This window comes from Strix uralensis, unplaced genomic scaffold (assembly GCF_047716275.1).
Source record: "Strix uralensis isolate ZFMK-TIS-50842 unplaced genomic scaffold, bStrUra1 scaffold_319, whole genome shotgun sequence".
NCBI lineage: Eukaryota > Metazoa > Chordata > Aves > Strigiformes > Strigidae > Strix > Strix uralensis.
In genome coordinates, this window is record NW_027436914.1 from 65,077 (window position 1) to 84,332 (window position 19,256).

The window sequence follows — 19,256 nt, forward strand, 5'->3', positions numbered from 1 at the left end:
AGATGCCTCGTTCCTCGGGATCCCTGGTCTTTGGGATCCCTGGATCCTCAGGATCCCGGGTCCTCAGGACACCCTGGTCCTCCCTGTGCTCTTGAGCGTGACTCTCCCTCCCTCGCAGCTCTGGCATGGGCAGAGGGGGGAGGAGGGGACGGGAACGGCGGGGGCGGGGATGGACGCAATGCCGAGGCCGCAGCACCCCGCTGGGTCCCATATTTGCCTTCGGGGCGGGACGACCAGGCTGCGCTGGACCCCCGCAGCCGTGGGAAAACACACCCCCCTGCCTCCCACCCCCACCCCCCCCGTGCCCTCCCACCGGCTGCGTTTCACACGATTTTTGCTTTTATTGTTTTTACTCCAGAAAAACCATCCTGCAAAGCGGCGATTGGAGGGCACGCACCATCCCCCAACCCTGCCTGGAGAGGAGGACACCTGGGGGGGCCCCTCCTTGGCCGTGGTCTCTTCTGGGGGGGGCGACGCACCCCCCAACCCTGCTCCTGCTCCATCATTGCTGCAGACGTGGAGGTTTGGGGGGGTTTTGGGGTCCCCCAGAGTGGTCGGCCATGGTGTTGCCGGGCTGGGGGGGTTGAAGTGGGACCTGGAGATGTTGGGCTTCATCCTTCAGGGGCCGGGTCCTGGTGATGAAGATGATGGAGATGGAGGTGATGGAGGTGATGGAGATGGAGATGGAGGTGATGGAGATGGAGGTGATGAAGGTGATGGAGATGGAGGTGATGGAGGTGATGGAGATGGAGATTATGGAGATTGAGGTGATGGAAATGATGGGGATGGAGGTGATGAAGGTGATGAAGGTGAGGGAGATGTTGGAGATTGAGGGAGGAGAGGGTGGGGGCAATCTGGGGGGGGGGGGGGCAGGGTGGGTTTTCATGCTGCCATTCCCCCTCCTTCCCTGTTGACCTGCCCATCACCCACCCCCCCATCTCCAGAGGGTTCATCCATCCATCGCCGTAGTCGTCTTCTTGTCCATCCACCCACCTACCTCTGGCCAATCCCGTCCCTTCCTGTGTCTCCGTCCATCCCCACGCCCAACCAATCCTCTCCCACCATCCCTCCCTGTGCCCACCCACCCATCTGTCCCTCCCCTTCTCCTCCAGCCCCTCCAATCCCACCTCCCCTCCACCTCCTCCACCGTCTCCGGCAGCGCCGTGTCCCGTGTCTCCGGCAGGAAGACGGCCACCAGCCCCGACACCACGGGAGCCACCCCGTAGATGATGAAGGGCAACGCAGGGAAGACCTCACCCGCCATCTTCACCAAGGGCGCTGTGATGCTGCCCAGACGGGCCATGGTGTTGGCCAACCCCATCCCTGTCTGCCTGTGGGACACCGCGAGGTCCCTGAGGGAGTGGCCACCGTGGTGACGGTCACCCCGACACCTCCACCCCCCCAAGCTGCACCCCGCTCCTTACCGAATCACGGTGGGGTAAAGCTCCCCCGTGTAGAGGAAGACGCAGTTGAAGGACGCAGCCAAGCAACCCTTCCCAAAGACGGCCAAGGCCGTCCGAAGCGTCCGCAGGTCTGTGGGGACGAGGACGGGTCACCCAGGACCTTCTTTGGTGTCACCAGTTGGGGTTGGGTTGGTGGTGGGTGATGGAGACCCCAAACACCAGGATTTCAGGCAAATTGCCCGTAAAAAAACTAAAATCCCTCGACCGCTGAGTTGCCTTAATGGGTTGAGCATGTTTTGGCCTTCGTGGGTTGAAGGGGACCCCACTGCCACCACCCCCCGCCCCCTCCTCACCCCGTGGCACCAAGATGTTGGCCAAGATGGCCAAACCGGCCAAGATGAGGGCAAAAGATTGGGTGAAGCGTCTCCCTACGAAGGTGATGGTGAGGATGGAGACCAACTTGGCCGGGATGTCCACGGCCCCAAAGACCAGTTGGATCACGTAGATGTTGAAGTCAAAGTTTTGCAGGTCCATGGCCAACCCGTAGTAGGCAAAGCTGGTGGAGAACCTAAAAGAGGGGGGGCAAGGGGGCAAATCTCACCAGTGGGGAGGGGTGGGGTGGGATGGGGGGGGGGGGGTCACCCCTCACCCCTGACCTGCGTGGGATGGAGCCAGGAGATATGTGGCCAAGGTGTGGGCCAAGAGAGCTCCTGTTGCCCAAGTCCTGCACTGTGACTCAGTTTCCTTCCCATGAGGTTTGGGGAGGGGCAAAGGGGGGGGATGGATCAACAACTGGGGGGGGGAGGACATTGGCCAACCAGCTGCCGCCGTCCGCCACCACCAGACGTACCAGACGAAGCAGAGGCAACAGGAGATGCGACGCACGACAGGCGTCCGGACCAGGTCAACCACGGTGTGGTGGCTCCTCGATGATGTCATCTCCTTCTGCATGTAGGACCTCAAGGCCTAGAGGGAGATGGAGGGGGGGGGGGGGGGTGGGGATGGGGTGCTGAGGTTCTCCCAGGGGGGAACAGGTGGGTGGACGGGTGGTTGGGTGGATGGAGATGAGGGTGGATGGATGGAAAAGGAGCTGAATGGATGGAGGAGATGGTGGAGGAGATGGAGATGGAGGGACATGGAGGTGCTGGGATGGAGATAGAGATGGAGGGAGATGGAGGTGATGAAGCTGATGGAGATGATGGAGATGGAGGTGACGGAGGTGATGGAGATGGAGGTGACGGAGGTGAGGAAGGTGATGGAGATGGAAGTGATAGAGGTGAAGGTGATGGAGATGATGGAGATTGTGATGGAGGTGATGAAGGTGATGGAGATTGAGATGATGGAGATTATGGAGATGGAGGTGGTGAAGGTGATGGAGATGTTGGAAATTGAGGGGATGAAGGTGATGGAGCTGGAGGTGATGGAGATATTGGAGCTGGAGATGTTGGAGCTGGAGGTGATGGAGGTGGAGGCTGGTGGTTGCATAAGGGGCTGACTGGGGGCCAGTGGTGCTGGACGGATGGACGGGTGTCTATGGGATGGATGGATGGGTGTCTATGGGATGGATGGACGGGTGTCTATGGGATGGACGGATGGGTGTCTATGGGATGGATGGACGGGTGTCTATGGGATGGACGGATGGGTGTCTATGGGATGGATGGACGGGTGTCTATGGGATGGACGGATGGGTGTCTATGGGATGGATGGACGGGTGTCTATGGGATGGACGGATGGGTGTCTATGGGATGGATGGACGGGTGTCTATGGGATGGATGGTTGTTGAAGGAGCTGGGAAGGTGCCCGTAGGGCAGCGCCACTGTTGGCCGCTCTCCACGAGGGGCAGGGGCATGGGGTCACCTCCCCCCACCCCCCACAAACCCCCCTGAGACACCCCAGGGACCAGCCGGGGCCTTTTACGTCGATGTCGAGCTTGTCCCCTTCCTCTTTCTTCCCGTTGATCCTGGCCACCTTCCGCAGCTCCTTCAGGGCCCACTGGGACTTGCCCACCATGACCAGCCAACGAGCCGACTCTGTCAGCCACCTGCGGGGGGGGGGGGGCAGGAGCCCAAGGACCCTCCCACCAGGCCCCTGGCCCTGCCAGTGGCCATCTGCCCTCTCTGTCCCTCGGCTGCCACCTCCCCGTGCTTCTGCCTGGGCAACCAACTCTCTGGCCAACCAACCCTCCAGCCAACCAACCAACCAACCAACCCTCCAACCAACCAACCTTCCATCCAACCAACTCTCTGTCCATCCAACCCTCTGGCCAACCAACCCTCTGTCCGTCCAACCTTCTGTCCATCCCACTGACCCTCTGGCCAAGCGACCCTCCATCTGTCCAACCAATCAACCCTCTGGCCAACCTTCTGTCCATCCAACCAACCCTCCATCCAACCAACCCTCCATCTGTCCAACCTTCCATCCATCCAACCTTCTGTCCATCCAACCTTCTGTCCATCCAACCAACCTTCCATCCAACCAACCTTCCATCCAACCAACTCTCCATCCATCCAACCTTCTGTCCATCCAACCCTCCATCCAACCAACCCTCCATCCATCCATCCATCCATCCAACCCTCTGTCCAACCAACGCTCCATCCATCCAACCGACCCTCTGTCCAACCCTCTGTCTGTCCAACCCTCTGTCCATCCAACCAACCCTCTGTCCATCCAACCCTCCATCCAACCAACCCTCCTTCTGTCCAATCTTCTGTCCAACCAACGCTCCATCCATCCGTCCAACCCTCCGTTTATCCAACCCTCCATCTGCCCAACCCTCTGTCCATCCGTACAACCCTCCATCCAACCAACCCTCTGTCTGTCCAACCTTCTGCCCATCCAACCCTCTGTCCAACTGACCCTCCGTCTGTCCAACCCTCCATCTGTCCAACCTTCCATCCAACCGACCCTCCGTCTGTCCAACCCTCCATCTGTCCAACCTTCCATCCAACCAACCCTCCGTCCAACCGACCCTCCGTCTGTCCAACCCTCCATCCGTCCAACCTTCCATCCAACCAACCCTCCGTCCAACCGACCCTCCATCTGTCCAACCCTCCATCTGTCCAACCTTCCATCCAACCAACCCTCCATCTGTCCAACCCTCCATCTGTCCAACCTTCTGCCCATCCAACCTTCTGTCCAACCAACTCTCTGTCCATTGACTGACCCTCCATCTGTCCAACCTTCCATCCAACTAACCCTCCGTCTATCCAACCAACCCTCCATTTATCCAACCCTCTGTCCGTTCATCCCTCCATCCACTCCACCCTTCCTCCCCCTCCTCCTCCTCCTCCTCCTCACCACGAGTAGAGGAAGAAGCAGAAGAAGGGTAGCGACACGGTGAGCTGGAGCCACCGCCAAGCGGGGACGGCGTAGGAGACCCCGGCCAGCAGGAACTGCCCCAGGGTGTAGCAGTAACCCATGAAGGTCCCCACCAACGCCCGGGTGCGAGTGGGCATCCACTCCAAAGCTGTCGAGACAACACAAGAGCTGTGGAGCCAACCAAGGAAGGTGCCTGGGGGCTGGTACCGTGGGGCTAGTGCTGGCCACGTACAGAGGGAGACGCTGTTGAGGACGATGCCGGAGAAGGCCATGCCCGTGAGGAAGCGGAAGAGGCAATAAATGGTGAAAGTTGGGGCGAAGGAGGAGCAAGTCCCCATGGCGCCCATCTGGAGGTAGCACCAGGTCAGCAGCGACCGGCGGCCGAACCTGGAGGGGGGGGGTGAGGAGGAGGAAGAGGAAGTGAGGAGGAGGAAGAGGGGGTGAGGAGGAGGAAGAGGGGGTGAGACAATCCCCATGATGCTGTGTGACCCCCACCCCCTCACCTGTCCGAGAGACCCCCGAAGACGATGCCGCCCACCAAGACACCGGCCATGTAGAGCGACTGGGCCAACTGCTTCAGGCCACGGGAGCTGCACACCAGGTCCCACTGGCGAGGGTCGAGGATGTGGGGTGGGACAGAGATCGGGGGGGGCATGGGGGGGTCCCCTTTGGCCTCCCTCCTGCCCCCCAAAACTGGCCATGGTGGCTGGTAGGGTTGATCCAACACAGCAAGCAATGGGTGGCCAATGGCAACACCGAGAAGGTGCCACTGAGCACGGGGCCACCCTTCCCAGCATCCCTGGGGTTGGAGGGTCCTTCCAGGGGCCACTTGGCCCCTTTTTGACCACCTCGTTGATGGCCATCAACCCTCTCATCCCCCATTTTCCTGTCCTGAGCCCTCACGGCATTGGGTGCCTCCACCGAGGGTTGAGTGGGGAAGACGCTCCAGTTGGGAGACATCAACGTGGTGATGGTGGGAACCACGCTCAGGATGGGGTGAAACGTCCCACCCACCCCAGATCCCACCCCCCCACACTGGCCCAGTCCCACCTCGCTGACGATGGTGCTGGTGAAGACGCTGCGGTCGTAGGTCCAACCGTCGCGGCAAGGCTCCGTCTCCGGCCAAGTGGTGTTGGTGGCTGAACCGTTGGCTTCCAGAAGCCACCACTGAGGAGTCACAAAGCGCCGGCACTGCTCGCCGCGGGGAACCGAGACCCTCAGCAGGTCCTGGGGGTCAAGGCCGGTGGCGTTGGCCTCCCACCGAAGCCGACAACGATGGTCGCTGGTGGCGGCCGTGAAGTTCTGCAGAAGGTTGTGACTGGCCATCATGAGGACGGGCAGGGCCAGGAGGACCACTGAGGCCACCTGGAAACGTCCCATCCCCCCCACGTGCTCCAGGAGGTCAGCGAAAGCCATGGTGCCACCGTCAGACCCCGGCAACACCCCCCAGCCATGCACACCCCCACAGCCCCAAAAGGGATGGATTTCACCCCAAAAAAAAAAAAACGGTTCTCACGCTCCCGCAGTAGCCTCCACCCGAACGGGGGTGGGGGGGCTCCTATATAACCCGGCCAACGGCTGTTTTGGGTTAATATTTGACATTTGGGGTGGGGTTTTTTGTGATTTTTTTTTTTTTTTTTCCAGCAGAAGGCAAAGGCAGGTGGGCGAAAGTGCAGGCGGGGGGCGGGGGGGGGGGGACGGGCAACCAAACACTGGCTAAAAGTAGCCAAAGCCAAATCCGTGGGTAGCGCTTCCCTCATCGTGGCAGCAAAAACACCCGCAAAAATGGGGCCGAACTGGAGCAATCTGGGGCAGGAGGAAAAGCAAAAATTATCTTTTTTAAAATTCTTTCCCGGCGTTGCTTTTTTTGAGGAGAAAAGGCGGCTTTTGGAGAGGGCCCAACCTACATCCAGCTTGTGGGGTACTCTAAGCCGGGGGGGGGGGGGGGGGGGTAGTGTCTGGCCTTTGCCGGCCCCGTTGGGTTAAATTTTAGTGATTTTGTGGTCAAAAGGGGAGCGGAAGGTGCTGACAGGGGTGGCCCTGCTTGGGTCAGCGCATTCCCCACCGGGGGTTAATTTTTGACGGGGTCAAACCAATGGGGGGGGTGGGGGGGCCAAGGGACACGTTGGCAACGGGATCAAGGGCCAAGGTGGCCGATGTGGGGGGGGGGGGTGATGGGAGGGGGTTGGGGGGAGATTGGGGAGTTCCTCACCCTTCCCCCCCCCCCATTCTCTGGGATTTGGGGGACCCCCTTGACCGGGACAAGAGTTGGGGGGGTTTGGGGTTATTGGGTGGCATCTTCTCGGAGATGACCTCCAAAATGGGGGGGGGTGGGCGCCATCTTGGTAGAGGTGGCCTCGGGGACAAGGTCATGAGGTGTCATTGGAGGTGACCACCAAGATGGGGGTTCTTGGGTGCCATTTTATTGGTGATGGCCTTGGGGACAAGGTCATGAGGTGTCATTGACCTCCAAGATGGGGGTTCTTGGGTGCCATTTTGGTAGAGGTGGCCTCGGGGACAAGGTCATGAGGTGTCATTGGAGGTGACCACCAAGATGGGGGTTCTTGGGTGCCATCTTGGTAGAGGTGGCCTCGGGGACAAGGTCATGAGGTGTCATTGGATGTGACCACCAAGATGGGGGTTCTTGGGTGCCATTTTATTGGTGATGGCCTTGGGGACAAGGTCATGAGGTGTCATTGACCTCCAAGATGGGGGTTCTTGGGTGCCATTTTGGTAGAGGTGGCCTCGGGGACAAGGTCATGAGGTGTCATTGGAGGTGACCACCAAGATGGGGGTTCTTGGGTGCCATCTTGGTAGAGGTGGCCTCGGGGACACGGTTCTTAGGCGTTGTCCTGTTGGAGGTGCCCTCGGGCGTGGATATTGGGTGTCATCTTACTGGAGGTGACCTTGGGTGGGCCTCAGATAACACCCCGAGACGTTGTCCCCACCAGAGCTGCTTTATTCCTCCGAGAACTTCCCCTGCCCCACACCGGGAGGTCACCAGCCATGGGGCAGGCAGCGAATTCGTACCTGTCCCCAAAACGAGGCTGCGGGGACCCATAGGGGAGGGTGGGTGCTGGTGGTTGGGTGTTGGGTGCTGTCCCCCACCCCCCAACCCCCTTGTGGTCCTTCAGGCCTCCTTCTGTGGGGCCTTGTCCTGGGGCTGGAGGGGGATCTTCTCTTTGGGGTCCTCCGTCTTCTTCCGCTTGGCCCTGGAGGGAGGAAGAGGAGGAGGAGGAGGGTCAGTCACCAGCAGCGGGGGAAGCGGTCTGGCCTGCACGGTGTCCACCCGTCTGTCCGTCTGTCCAGCCCTTCGGCCACTCGTATCGCTCGTTCTTCTGCCAACACACCCACACACTCGTCCCTCAAGACGTCCCCCTGGCGCGTCACCCACAACCCCTTCAGCTTCCAGTCTGTCCATCCAACTGTCCCTCATCCAACTGTCCTTCATCATCCAACTGTCCCTCACCCAACTGTCCATCATCCAAGTGTCCATCATTCATCATCCAACTGTCCCTCATCTAAGTGTCCATCATCCATCATCCAACCGTCCATCATCCAACCATCCATCATCCAACCATCGACCATCATCCAACTGTCCATCATCCAACCATCCGTCATCCATCCATCATCCATCGTCCAACCATCATCCAACCATCCGTCATCCATCCATCATCCATCGTCCAACCATCATCCAACCATCCGTCATCCATCCATCATCCATCATCCAACCATCATCCAACCATTGTCCAACCATCGTCCATCATCCAGCCATCATCCAACTGTCCATCATCCATCCATCCATCATCCATCCATCATCCATCCCTCCGTCCGTCCATCCGTCTGTCCATCCTTTCCTTCATCCCCCACGCCCAACCTGCTCTCCACCTCCTCGATGGTGTCGGGCAGCGGCGCGTTGAGGGTCTCTGGAAGGAAACCGGCCACCACGGCTGCCACCACGGGGGCCACCCCGTAGACCGCCGGGGGCAAGAAGGGGTAGTACTCATCCATCATCTTCACCAGCGGTGCCACGATGCCGCCCACTCGGGCCATGGTGCTGCCGAAACCCAGCCCGGTCTGCCTGCCGGCGCCGGGGGAGGGGTCAACATGGGGCAGAGACCACCATGGGGGTGTCCCGGGGGGGGGGTCCTGCCCCACCGCAGGGTCCCGGGGAGGGGGTTTTACCTGATAGGGGTGGGGTAGAGCTCGGTGGTGTAGAGGAAGACGCAGTTGAAGGAGGCAGAGAGACAACCCTTGCCGATGACGGCCAGCGCCGTGCGCACCGTCTGCAGCTCTGGGGCAGAGAGAGAGGGACGGGGTGGGCGTCGGGGGAGGGGCCACCACGGGGGGGGGCGGGGGGGGGGATGGGCAGGAGGAGAAAGGGGGGAGGGTGGAGGGACAGGTCAGTGGGTGAGCGGGCGGATGGGTGGATGGAGATGTGGATGGATGGGGGGGATGGTGGGATGGATGGTGGATGGGGGGGGTGGAGATATGGATGGATGGATGGATGGTGGATGGATGGATGATGGATGGGAGGGATGGATGGATGGATGGATGGATGATGGATGGGATGGATGGAGATGGAGATGGATGAAGATGTGGATGGAGACGTAGATGGAGATCTGGAGGGATGGTTGGAAATGTGGATGAATGGTTGGAGACATACATGGATGGATGGATGGATGAAGACATGGATGGATGGATGGATGGATGGATGGATGGGTGGATGGATGGATGGAGACATGGATGGGTGGTTGGAGATGTGGATGGATGGAGATCTGGATGGATGTTTGGAAATGTGGATGGATGGATGGATGGATGGATGGATGGATGGATGGATGGATGGAGACATGGATGGATGGATGGAGATGTGGATGGGTGGATGGCGATGGGGATGGATGGTTGGAAATGTGGATGAATGCTTGGAGATGTGGATGGATGGATGGAGACATGGATGGATGGAGATATGGATGGAGGATGGATGGATGGATGGATGGATGGATGGATGGATGGATGGATGGATGGAGAGGTAGGTAGGTGCTCAATTCAATGGCTGGAGAAGAGAGGGTTGGGTGAAGAGCAAAGCAGAGTGGTGGGAGGGCCCGGCGGGGACACGGGTGGCCGGGCAGAGCGGTGCAGAAGATCCCCATCACCCCATGGCACCCACCTGTGGAGACAAAGATGTTGGCAATGATGACCAGCCCCGCCAAGAAGAGGGGCGCCATGAGTGACACCCGCCGGCCAATGTAGCTCATGGAGATGGTCACCACCACTTTGGCCGGGAAGTCAACGGCGCCGAAAATCACCTGGATGAGGTAAATGCTGACACCAAAGTTTTGCAGATCCATGGCCAGGGCGTAGTAGGAGAAACTCGTGGAGAACCTGGAGCGGGACAGAGAGAGGCACTGACTTGAGGGGGGGTGACCTCCCTGGGATGTCACCTGGGAGCTCAGGTGGAGGAGAAGGGCTGGATTCACCAAGTGGCCTGATGTCCATCTTTCCATTCATCTGTCTGTACATCTGACCAAGTCTTCAACCATCTCCCCATCTACTCTTCCATCCAACCAACCAATCATCCAACCACCATCCAACCATCCAACCAACCATCCAACCATCCAACCAATCAACCATCCAACCATCCAACCATCCAACCAAACATCCAACCATCCAACCATCCAACCAATCAACCATCCAACCATCCAACCAACCATCCATGCATCCAACTAACCAACCATCCACCCAACTAACCAACCATCCAGCCAACTAACCAACCAACCAACCATCCAACCATCCAACTAACCAACCATCCACCCAACCAACCAACCATCCAAGCAACCATCCATCCAACCAACCAACCATCCATCCATCCATCCATCTGACCACCCAACCATCCAACCAACTATCCAACCATCCATCCAACCACCCAACCACCCATCCAACCATCCCTCCACCCCCTCACCCATCCCTCCCTTCCCCTCCTCTCCACTGGACCTCCCAGCCCAGCCCAGCCCCACCAGATGATGGAGAGGCAGAAGAAGATGTGGCGGATGACCGGGGTCCGGACCAGGTCGGTGACGGTGTAGGAGGACTTGAGACCAGCCAACTCCTCCTTCATGTTGGACTTCAGGACCTGGGAGAGGGGGAGATGGGAGAGGCTGGTGGGGGACAGGGGTAGGGAATGAAGACCCTCCCCCACCATGGGGCCACCGTACCTCCACCGTGATCTTCTCCCCTTCCTCCTTTCTCTTGTTAAGCCTGGCCACTCTCTGGAGGACCTTCACGGCCCTCTCGGCCTTCCCCGAGAGCACCAGCCAACGGGCCGACTCAGCCAACCACCTGCAGTCAACGAGGGGGAAACTGAGGCACGAGGAGACCCACGGCCTTCCCCGAGGGACCCCAGCACCCTACCAGGAGTAGAGGAGGAAGACAAAGAAGGGCAGGGAGACGGTGAGCTGGAGCCAGCGCCAGTGGGGGACGGCGTAGGCCACAGCGGCCAGCAGGATCTGGCCCATGGTGTAGGCGAAGCCGGTGATGGCCACGGTGATGGTGCGGTAGGGTGTGGGGATCCACTCCACCACTGCAAGGGACCACGAGGACATTGTTGGCTTGGTGTGTGTCCCTCCCTTGCTGTGACCCCTCCTTGTGAATGGGGCATCCCCATCATGGCTGCACCACGTGGCCCCATCCCCGGCCATCGGTGGCCACTGGGGTGACCCCATCAACGGCCATAGGGACGTCTCATTTTGTAGAGAGGGGGATGTCCCCAGCCGTGGCCGTTGGGGACATCGCCCATCCATGGCCATGACAATGTCCCTCTCCATGGCCATGGTGACGTCCCCATCCATGGCCACTGGGTTGTCCCCATCCACGGCCACTGGGTTGGCCCCACTCATGACCACTGGGTTGTCCCCACCCATGGCCACTAGGACATCCCCACCCACGGTCATTGGGACATCCCTATCCATGGCCATAGTGACATCCCCATCCATGTCCCCTACCCATGGCCATTGGAACATCCCCACCCATGGCCACGATGACGTCCCCACCCGTGGCCACTGGGTTGTCCCCACTCATGGCTACTGGGTTGTCCCCATCCATGGCCACGGTGATGTCCCCACTCATGACCACTGGGTTGTCCCCACCCATGGCCACTAGGAAGGACATCCCCACCCACGGCCATTGGGACATCCCCATCCATGGCCACAGTGACATCCCCATCCATGGCCATTGGGTTGTCCCCACTCATGACCACTGGGTTGTCCCCACCCGTGGCCCCATGGTCATCCTCGTCCCTGTCCCCTCACCCAGGCAGGCGATGCTGAGGCCGAAGCCAGAGAGGGCCATGCCGCCGGCGAAGCGGAAGACGCAGTAGGACGCGTAGTTGGGGGCGAAGGCCGTGCACGTCCCCATCACCCCCAGCTGCAGGTAGGACCACATCAACATGGCCTTGCGCCCAAACCTGCAACGGGGAGCAGCTGGGTGCCACTGGGGGCCACTGGCTGATGGTCTGGCCACCACCCCATGGGGAAACTGAGGCACAGGGAGGGGGCTCTGCTGCCTTTACCTGTCCGAGAGGCCCCCCAGGACCAGGGCGCCCACCAGGACCCCGGCCATGTAGATGGACTGGGCCATCTGCCGGAGCTGCCGGTAGCTGCAGACGAGGTCCCACTGCGGGGACAGGGACGGGGACGAGGTGATGATGCCCCGTCCCCTCCTCCCACCCAGCGGTTCCTCCTCGCCTCCATCCAGCTCCTCCACCCCCTCCAGCCCACGACATCCCCACGGCCCCATATGGCTCCATCTCCGCCCCCATATAGCCCCATCTCCACCCCCAACCCCATATGGCTCCATCTCCACCTGGTTCCATCCTCCTCCCCCCGTCCCCCCCTTGGAGCATTTGGTGGCCCCATGGATGCTGTGGCCATCGTTCCCCCCCCCTCCATGTCCCCTGTCCCCACCTCGGTGACGATGGTGGCCACATAGACGCTGCGGTCGTAGTCCCAGCCGTCGCGGCAGGGCTCGGTGGCCTGGGGGCCGGTGCTGCCGTTGGTGGGGGACGAGGCCACGTAGCGCCGGCAGGACCCCAGGGTGGCATCGGGGGACCCCAGGGTGCCATTGGACCACCCCAGGGTGGCACCAATGGGCCCCAGGGTGCCATTAGAGGGCCCCAAGTTGCCACCTGGGGACTCTGGCATGTCACCAAGTGGGATGTGGGTGGCACTGGGGATGGAGGTGCCATCGGGGGCCCCCAAGTTGCCATCTGGGGACCTCAGGGTGGCACCAGGGGCCCCCACACTGGCATCCGGAGCCTTCAGGATGGCATTGGAGGACCTCAAGGTGCCATCAGAGGTTGCTGAGGTGCCATCAGAAGCCTCTGAGGTGTCATCAAGGGTGGCTCTGGGTGGCCCTGGGGTGGTGCTGGGGACACTCGGGGTGGCACCGGGGCTGGGGGTGACCCCGGGGCTGCGGCAGCGGTGGGGGGGGACGGCGGCGGTGAAGTTCTGCAGCAGGTTGTGGCTGGCCATGAGCAGGATGGGCACCACCAGCAGCGCCGTCTGCAGCACCTGGAAGCGTCCCAACCCCCCGACCTGCGCCAGCACCGCCCCGAACGGCATCCTGGGGGGGCGCGGGGACAGCGTCACCCGCGGGGGGACACTGTCGGACACAGGGACACCGCTGGAGAGGAGGGTACGGGGAACAGCATCACTCATGGGGACGCCATTGGACATGGGGACACCATCACCCATGGGGACACCATCAGACATGGGGACACCACGACAGGGGGACACCATCAGACATGGGGGGGACACCAGGACATGGGGACACCAGCACATGGGGACACCATCACCCATGGGGACACAAGGACATGGGGACACCAGGACATGGGGGACACCATCGCAGGGGCCATCGCCACCCACAGGGACATGGGGCCGTGGGACACGAGTGTTGCATGGTCATGGGTGACACCAGCAGGAGTGGGGAGATGGGGACACCAGGACGTGGGGACAGGGAACACAGGGACGGGGATACGAAGACGGGCCCGTGGTGGCAGGGTCAGGCGTGGGGAGGGGACAGGGGACAGGCGCAAGGACGGGGACAGTGGGGACACAGCGAGGGGACATGGTGACCACCAGGGCCACTGCCAGTGTCACCACTTGCGTCACACATCCCCAACCCCCCCCCGATGTCCCCATCCCCTCCCAGCGGGTCCCTGTCCCTGCTCCACCTCAGCCCGGCTCCCCGGGGATGGGGACATCCGGCCAGCTGTGACACCCGTGTCCCCAAGGCAAAGGGTCCCTTCTCTGATGTCCCCAGCACGTCCTGGGCCCATGTCCCCTGGTCCCCAGGGCGCCCCGTGTCCCCTCCCCAACGTCCCCCAACCCCCCCATCCCCTCTTCTGGTGTCCCCAATGTCCCCAACCCCTCCCAACTTGTCCCCACTTTGATGTCCCCACCCCCTTGACAGCCACCTTGTCCCCAACCCATCCCACACCCCCTCTGTGATGTCCCCAACCCCTCTGATGTCCCCATCCCAACCAATGTCCTCTCCACGATGTCCCCAACCTGTCACGATGTCCCCAACCTGTCCCCACCATGCCCCTCAATGTCCCCAACTTGTCCCACTGTCCCGATGTCCCCAACCAATGTCCCCTCCACAATGTCCCTAACCTGTCCCCATGTCCCCTCCACGATGTCCCCAACCCATCCCACATCCCCTCCCCAATGTCCCCAGCCCCCCTGATGTCCCCAACCCATCCCACATCCCCTCCCCAATGTCCCCAGCCCCCCTGATGTCCCCAACCCATCCCACATCCCCTCCCCAATGTCCCCAACCCCTCTGATGTCCCCAACCCATCCCACGTCCCCTCCCCAATGTCCCCAACCCCTCTGATGTCCCCAACCCATCCCACGTCCCCTCCCCAATGTCCCCAACCCCTCTGATGACCCCAACCCATCCCACGTCCCCTCCCCAATGTCCCCAACCCCCCTGATGTCCCCAACCCATCCCACGTCCCCTCCCCAATGTCCCCAACCCCCCTGATGTCCCCAACCCATCCCACGTCCCCTCCCCAATGTCCCCAACCCCCCTGATGTCCCCAACCCATCCCACGTCCCCTCCCCAATGTCCCCAACCCCTCTGATGACCCCAACCCATCCCACGTCCCCTCCCCAATGTCCCCAACCCCTCTGATGACCCCAACCCATCCCACGTCCCCTCCCCAATGTCCCCAACCCCCCTGATGTCCCCAACCCATCCCACGTCCCCTCCCCAATGTCCCCAACCCCCCTGATGTCCCCAACCCATCCCACGTCCCCTCCCCAATGTCCCCAACCCCCCTGATGTCCCCAACCCATCCCACGTCCCCTCCCCAATGTCCCCAACCCCTCTGATGTCCCCAACCCATCCCACGTCCCCTCCCCAATGTCCCCAACCCCCCTGATGTCCCCAACCCAACCCTCATCTCCTCCACAATGTCTCCAACCCCCCTCCGATGCCCCCAACTTGCCCCCATGTCCCCAACCTGTCCCCACGTCCCCACCCTCCCCCTCGACGTCCCCGCTGTCCCCCCCTCGCTGTCCCCAACCCCCTCCCCCGCCGTACCTGGCCTCCTCGGGGTGACGGCCCCGGCCCCGGGGTCCCCCCCGCCCGCTGGCCCCGTTATATAAGGCGAAAAGCGGCTCTTTTGGTTAAAGTGTCACCGGGATTAGGCCGGGGGGGGGGGTGGGGGGTGGGGGGGGGAGGAGGGGGGAGCCCCAGGGGGGGTGGGGGGAGGAGGCGAATTCCAGCACCGCGGGCGCTCAGGGCCGCTGGACGCCTGGGTCCCCCTGTCCGCCGGCCCCACACCCGCTCCCGCAGGGGCCCTATGGAGCCTATAGGTACCTATAGGGGCCTAGAGAGCCCCTAGAGGGTCACATCCTCCCCCTCCTCCCCACAGATCAACCCCCACCCCCTTAGGACACCCCCAACTTGTTGTCCCCCCTACAGACCCTAAGTGACCCCTATGGGGCCCCAATGCTGTCGACAGGGGCCCTATAGATCACCCAAAGGCCCCTATAGATGCCTATAGAGACCCAAGAGCTCCCCAAGGAACCCCCTGCAGCCCCCCCAAAACTTCCTGGGGGACCCTATAGACCCCCTGTCCCTCCCTCCCGAGCCCCTCCAAGCTGCCCTACAGGCCCCTATAGATCCCTTCGAGCCATTATAGATCTCGTGGGTGCCCCTATAGACCCTCACAGCCTCCTGTGGGCCCCAAGAAACCCCATACGGGCTCCTATAGATTCCCTACACCCCCTTATAGAGCCCTATAGCCCCCAACATTCCCTGCAGTCCCCACATACACCTTTAAGCACCCCACAGACCCCCTATAGCCCCCTCTACACCCCCTATGGACCCCTACAGCTCCCTATAGATTCCTATAAACACCTATAATCCCTTCTATAAGCCTCCCTATAGCTCTTACACACTCCTATAACCCCTCTCTGGGCCCCTATAGAACCCTACACCCCCCTATGAGCTCCTATAAGCCCCTATAGATTCCCTACAGCCCCTTATAGACCCCTATAGCCCCCTCTACATCCCCTACACCTCCCTAGATTTCTAAAAACACCTATAAACCATCCTGTAGGTCCTACAAATCTCCCTACGGCTCCTACACACCCCTATAACCCCCCCTCTGGGCCCCTATAGAGCCCTACACCCCCCTATGAGCTCCTATAAGCCCCTATAGATATCCTATAAGGATAGAGCCCTATAGCTCTCTCTACTCTCCCTATACATTTCTGTAAACACCTATGAGCCATCCTATAGGCCCTATAAGCCTCCCCATGGCTCCTACACCCCCTATAACCCCCCACCCCGGGCTCCTATAGACCCCTACACCCCCCCATGAGCTCCTATAAGCCCCTACAGACCCCCTTATAGGCTCCTATAGGCGTTTATACCCCCTAGGAGCTCCTATAGTCCCCATAACCCCCCCCCCCAAGCCCCTATAGACTCCCCCAGGGGCGTCTTGAAGTGCCTCTGACTCCCCAGCAGGCTCCTATAGATCCTATAAGTCCTCCCAGGGGCTCCTATAGGCCCCCAGAACCCCCCTATAGGCCCCCAGAACCCCCCTATAGGCCCCCAGAACCCCCCTATAGGTCCCTATAGGCGCCTCGGCCGCTCCCACAGGGTCTCTGCTGCCCCCTAACGGCCAAGAAAGGAACCGAGTGTTCAGGATCGGGCGGGGGGGGGGCGGGTCCCAGTTTTGGGGGGACCCAGGAGTTTTGGGGGGGGGGGTCCCAAGAATTTTGGGGGGTTCCAGGAGTTTTGGGGAGTCCCAGGAGTTTTGGGGGGGGGTCCCAAGAATTTTGGGGGGTTCCAGAAGTTTTCGGGGGGGTCCCAAGAATTTTAGGGAATCCCAGGAGTTTTGGGGGCAGGTCCAAAAAATTTTGGGGGGTTCCAGGAGTTTTGGGGGGGATCCCAAGAATTTTAGGGAGTTTTGGGGGGGGTCCCAAGAATTTTGGGGGGGTTCCAGAAGTTTTTGGGGGGGGTCCCAAGAATTTTAGGGAGTCCCAGGAGTTTTGGGGGGGGGTACCGAGAATTTTAGGTAGTTTTGGGGGGATCCCAAGAATTTTGGGGAGTCCCAGGAGTTTTGGGGGGGGGGTCCCAAAAATTTTGGGGGGACCCAGGAGTTTTGGAGGCGGTCCCAAGAATTTTAGGGAGTCCCAGAAGTTTTGGGGGGGTCCCAAGAATTTTGGGGGGTTCCAGGAATTCTGGAGGGTCCCAGGAATTATGGGGGGGGCAGACCCAAGAGTTTTTTTGGGGGGGGTCACAGGAATTTTGGGGCTCCCAGTAAGTTTTTTTTTGGGGGGGGGGGGGTGGTGACCCAAGCGTACGGAAACGGGAACTTTATTGAGCCGATACAAAACCCCCCGACTCGTTAAAAGCCACCAAAAGGCCCCAAAACCAACACCCCCCCCCCCCCCCAAAAAAAAAAGGGGGACCCAGGTATCCAGGCTGAGCTCTGCCCCCCCCCCCCGGGAGAACGGGACACAACTCATCACACCAGTGCCCCCCAATTTGGGAGGGGGGGCTCCCCGTACTGCTCCCAGTCCCCAACTGGTCTGAGACTCAAGCTCCCAGTAAGCCCATACTGGGAGGGCGGAGCCCGGCCCTGAAATGGGTTGAAATCCTAGAGAAACGGGAAAAAAACAACAACAACAACAAAAAAAAAAAAAACACGGGGGGGGGGGGGGGAGGCGCTAGGAGTCGTAGTCTTCATCTTCTTCCTCTTCCTCGCGGGTACGGGGGGGGCCGGGGGCTGGGGGGAGCCCCCCCCGGGAGCCCCCCCGGGAGCGTTGGGGGGGGGCCCAGCGGTGCGAAGGGCACCCCGGGGCTGTGGGAGAGGGGTCAGGTGTTGGGGGGGGGGGGGGGGGGGGGGGGGAACCGTTTACCCCCCCCCCACCTCAAAAAAAAAGGGGGGGGCCCAGGCATTGAGGGGGCTACACCCAAACCACCCCCCCCCCGCTTAAAAATTTGGGGTTTGGGGTTTTTTTCTCCTCTCCCCCCCCCAAAAAAAAAAAAGGGGGATACAAGTGTCTGGGTGTGCCCCCCCCGCAAAAAAAAGGGACTCGGGTGCCAAAGTAGGGCCCCCCCCCCCCCCAAAAAAAAAAGGGACCCAGATACCCAAGAGGCTGCACCCAACTCCCCCCCCCCCCCTGTTAAAAATCTGGGGTTTGGGGTGTTTTTTCCCTATTCCCCCCCCCCCCAAAAAAAGAGATCTGGGTGCCCCCCCCCCAAATAAAAAGGCACCCAGACACCCACCGGGCTACACTCAATTCCCCCCCCCTCTTTAAAAATTCAGGTTTTGAGGTGGTTTTTTCCCACCCTCCCACCAAAAAAAAGAATCCAGGTGTCCGGGTGTGGCCCCCCCCCCCCCAAAAAAAAGGGGGTGCGGGGCTGGTACCTGGTGAAGTTGAGGGGGGGTCGGGCGGGGGGGGGCTGCGGCGTTTCCTCCTCCCCGTCGCTGTCGCTGTCCTCAGAGTCCTCCTGGGGGGCGGGGGGGGGACACACACGATGACAGCGAGAGATTTGGGGACCCCTCCCCCCCCCCCCAAATGACCCCCAACAATCCAAGACCCCCCCCCCCAAAAAAAAACCTCTGAGAGGACCCCAATTCCACACCCCCACCCCCCACCCCCCATCTGCAGGGATCCGGGTGCTCCCCCACTTTTAAGGGACCCCCTCCCCCCTCAAGCCCCCCCCTAAGGACCCCAGGTGTGTGGGTGCCCCCCCCCCAACTTTCAGGGACCCCCCCACCCCCCTAAAAAGGGGTCTGGGTGCTGCCAGCCCCCCCCCCAGGGTCCCCCCCCACCTCCTGCTCCGAGTCCGTCCCCGATTGTTTGGGGTCCTTCCCCTTCGCCCCGGGACCCCCATTTTTCCGGCCGGCTCCTGGGCGACGACCCCTGTAACAGACCCACCCCCCCCCCCATTAGGGACACCCCGAAATCTGGGGGATCCCCTCCCGCACCCCAAAACCTGCCCCCAAACCAC

At 61.1% G+C, this 19,256-nt stretch overlaps 3 protein-coding genes across 9 annotated transcripts; all 3 read right to left on the reverse strand.

Moving 5' to 3' along the window:
• Positions 1-321: 321 nt before the first annotated feature.
• LOC141938812 (solute carrier family 22 member 6-A-like) lies at positions 322-6,219 on the reverse strand. Of its 5 annotated transcripts, none has more exons than XM_074857819.1 (10): positions 5,772-6,219; positions 5,225-5,328; positions 4,954-5,108; positions 4,701-4,869; positions 3,321-3,444; positions 2,254-2,369; positions 1,757-1,971; positions 1,425-1,533; positions 1,128-1,286; positions 322-632 (listed from the first exon to the last, which is right to left on the reverse strand). In XM_074857819.1, the coding sequence occupies exons 1-10, from the start codon at positions 6,135-6,137 to the stop codon at positions 503-505; spliced, it is 1,647 nt and encodes a 548-aa protein (XP_074713920.1). In that variant the 5' UTR covers positions 6,138-6,219; the 3' UTR covers positions 322-502. The 5 variants fall into 5 exon arrangements, with proteins under 5 accessions (XP_074713920.1, XP_074713921.1, XP_074713919.1 ...); XM_074857820.1 differs by having other exon boundaries at positions 1,139-1,331; XM_074857818.1 differs by having other exon boundaries at positions 1,128-1,331.
• A 1,440-nt stretch (positions 6,220-7,659) lies between these two features.
• LOC141938813 (solute carrier family 22 member 6-A-like) lies at positions 7,660-15,817 on the reverse strand. Of its 3 annotated transcripts, XM_074857824.1 has the most exons (11): positions 15,324-15,817; positions 12,680-13,397; positions 12,286-12,389; positions 12,026-12,180; positions 11,130-11,298; positions 10,934-11,057; positions 10,736-10,851; positions 9,889-10,103; positions 8,907-9,015; positions 8,599-8,802; positions 7,660-7,933 (listed from the first exon to the last, which is right to left on the reverse strand). In XM_074857824.1, the coding sequence occupies exons 2-11, from the start codon at positions 13,334-13,336 to the stop codon at positions 7,852-7,854; spliced, it is 1,935 nt and encodes a 644-aa protein (XP_074713925.1). In that variant the 5' UTR covers positions 13,337-13,397; positions 15,324-15,817; the 3' UTR covers positions 7,660-7,851. The 3 variants fall into 3 exon arrangements, 2 of the variants coding, with proteins under 2 accessions (XP_074713925.1, XP_074713924.1); XR_012627397.1 differs by lacking the exon at positions 15,324-15,817 and having other exon boundaries at positions 10,028-10,103; positions 12,680-14,017; XM_074857823.1 differs by lacking the exon at positions 15,324-15,817 and having other exon boundaries at positions 12,680-14,006.
• A 1,779-nt stretch (positions 15,818-17,596) lies between these two features.
• On the reverse strand, positions 17,597-19,168 carry DRAP1 (DR1 associated protein 1; the record flags this gene model as incomplete). Its single annotated transcript, XM_074857814.1, is given in 3 exon segments — positions 17,597-18,099; positions 18,670-18,752; positions 19,078-19,168. Coding segments are annotated over 3 exon segments (292 nt in total), but the record flags the coding sequence as incomplete, so codon positions are not given.
• Between the last annotated feature and the right edge of the window lie 88 nt (positions 19,169-19,256).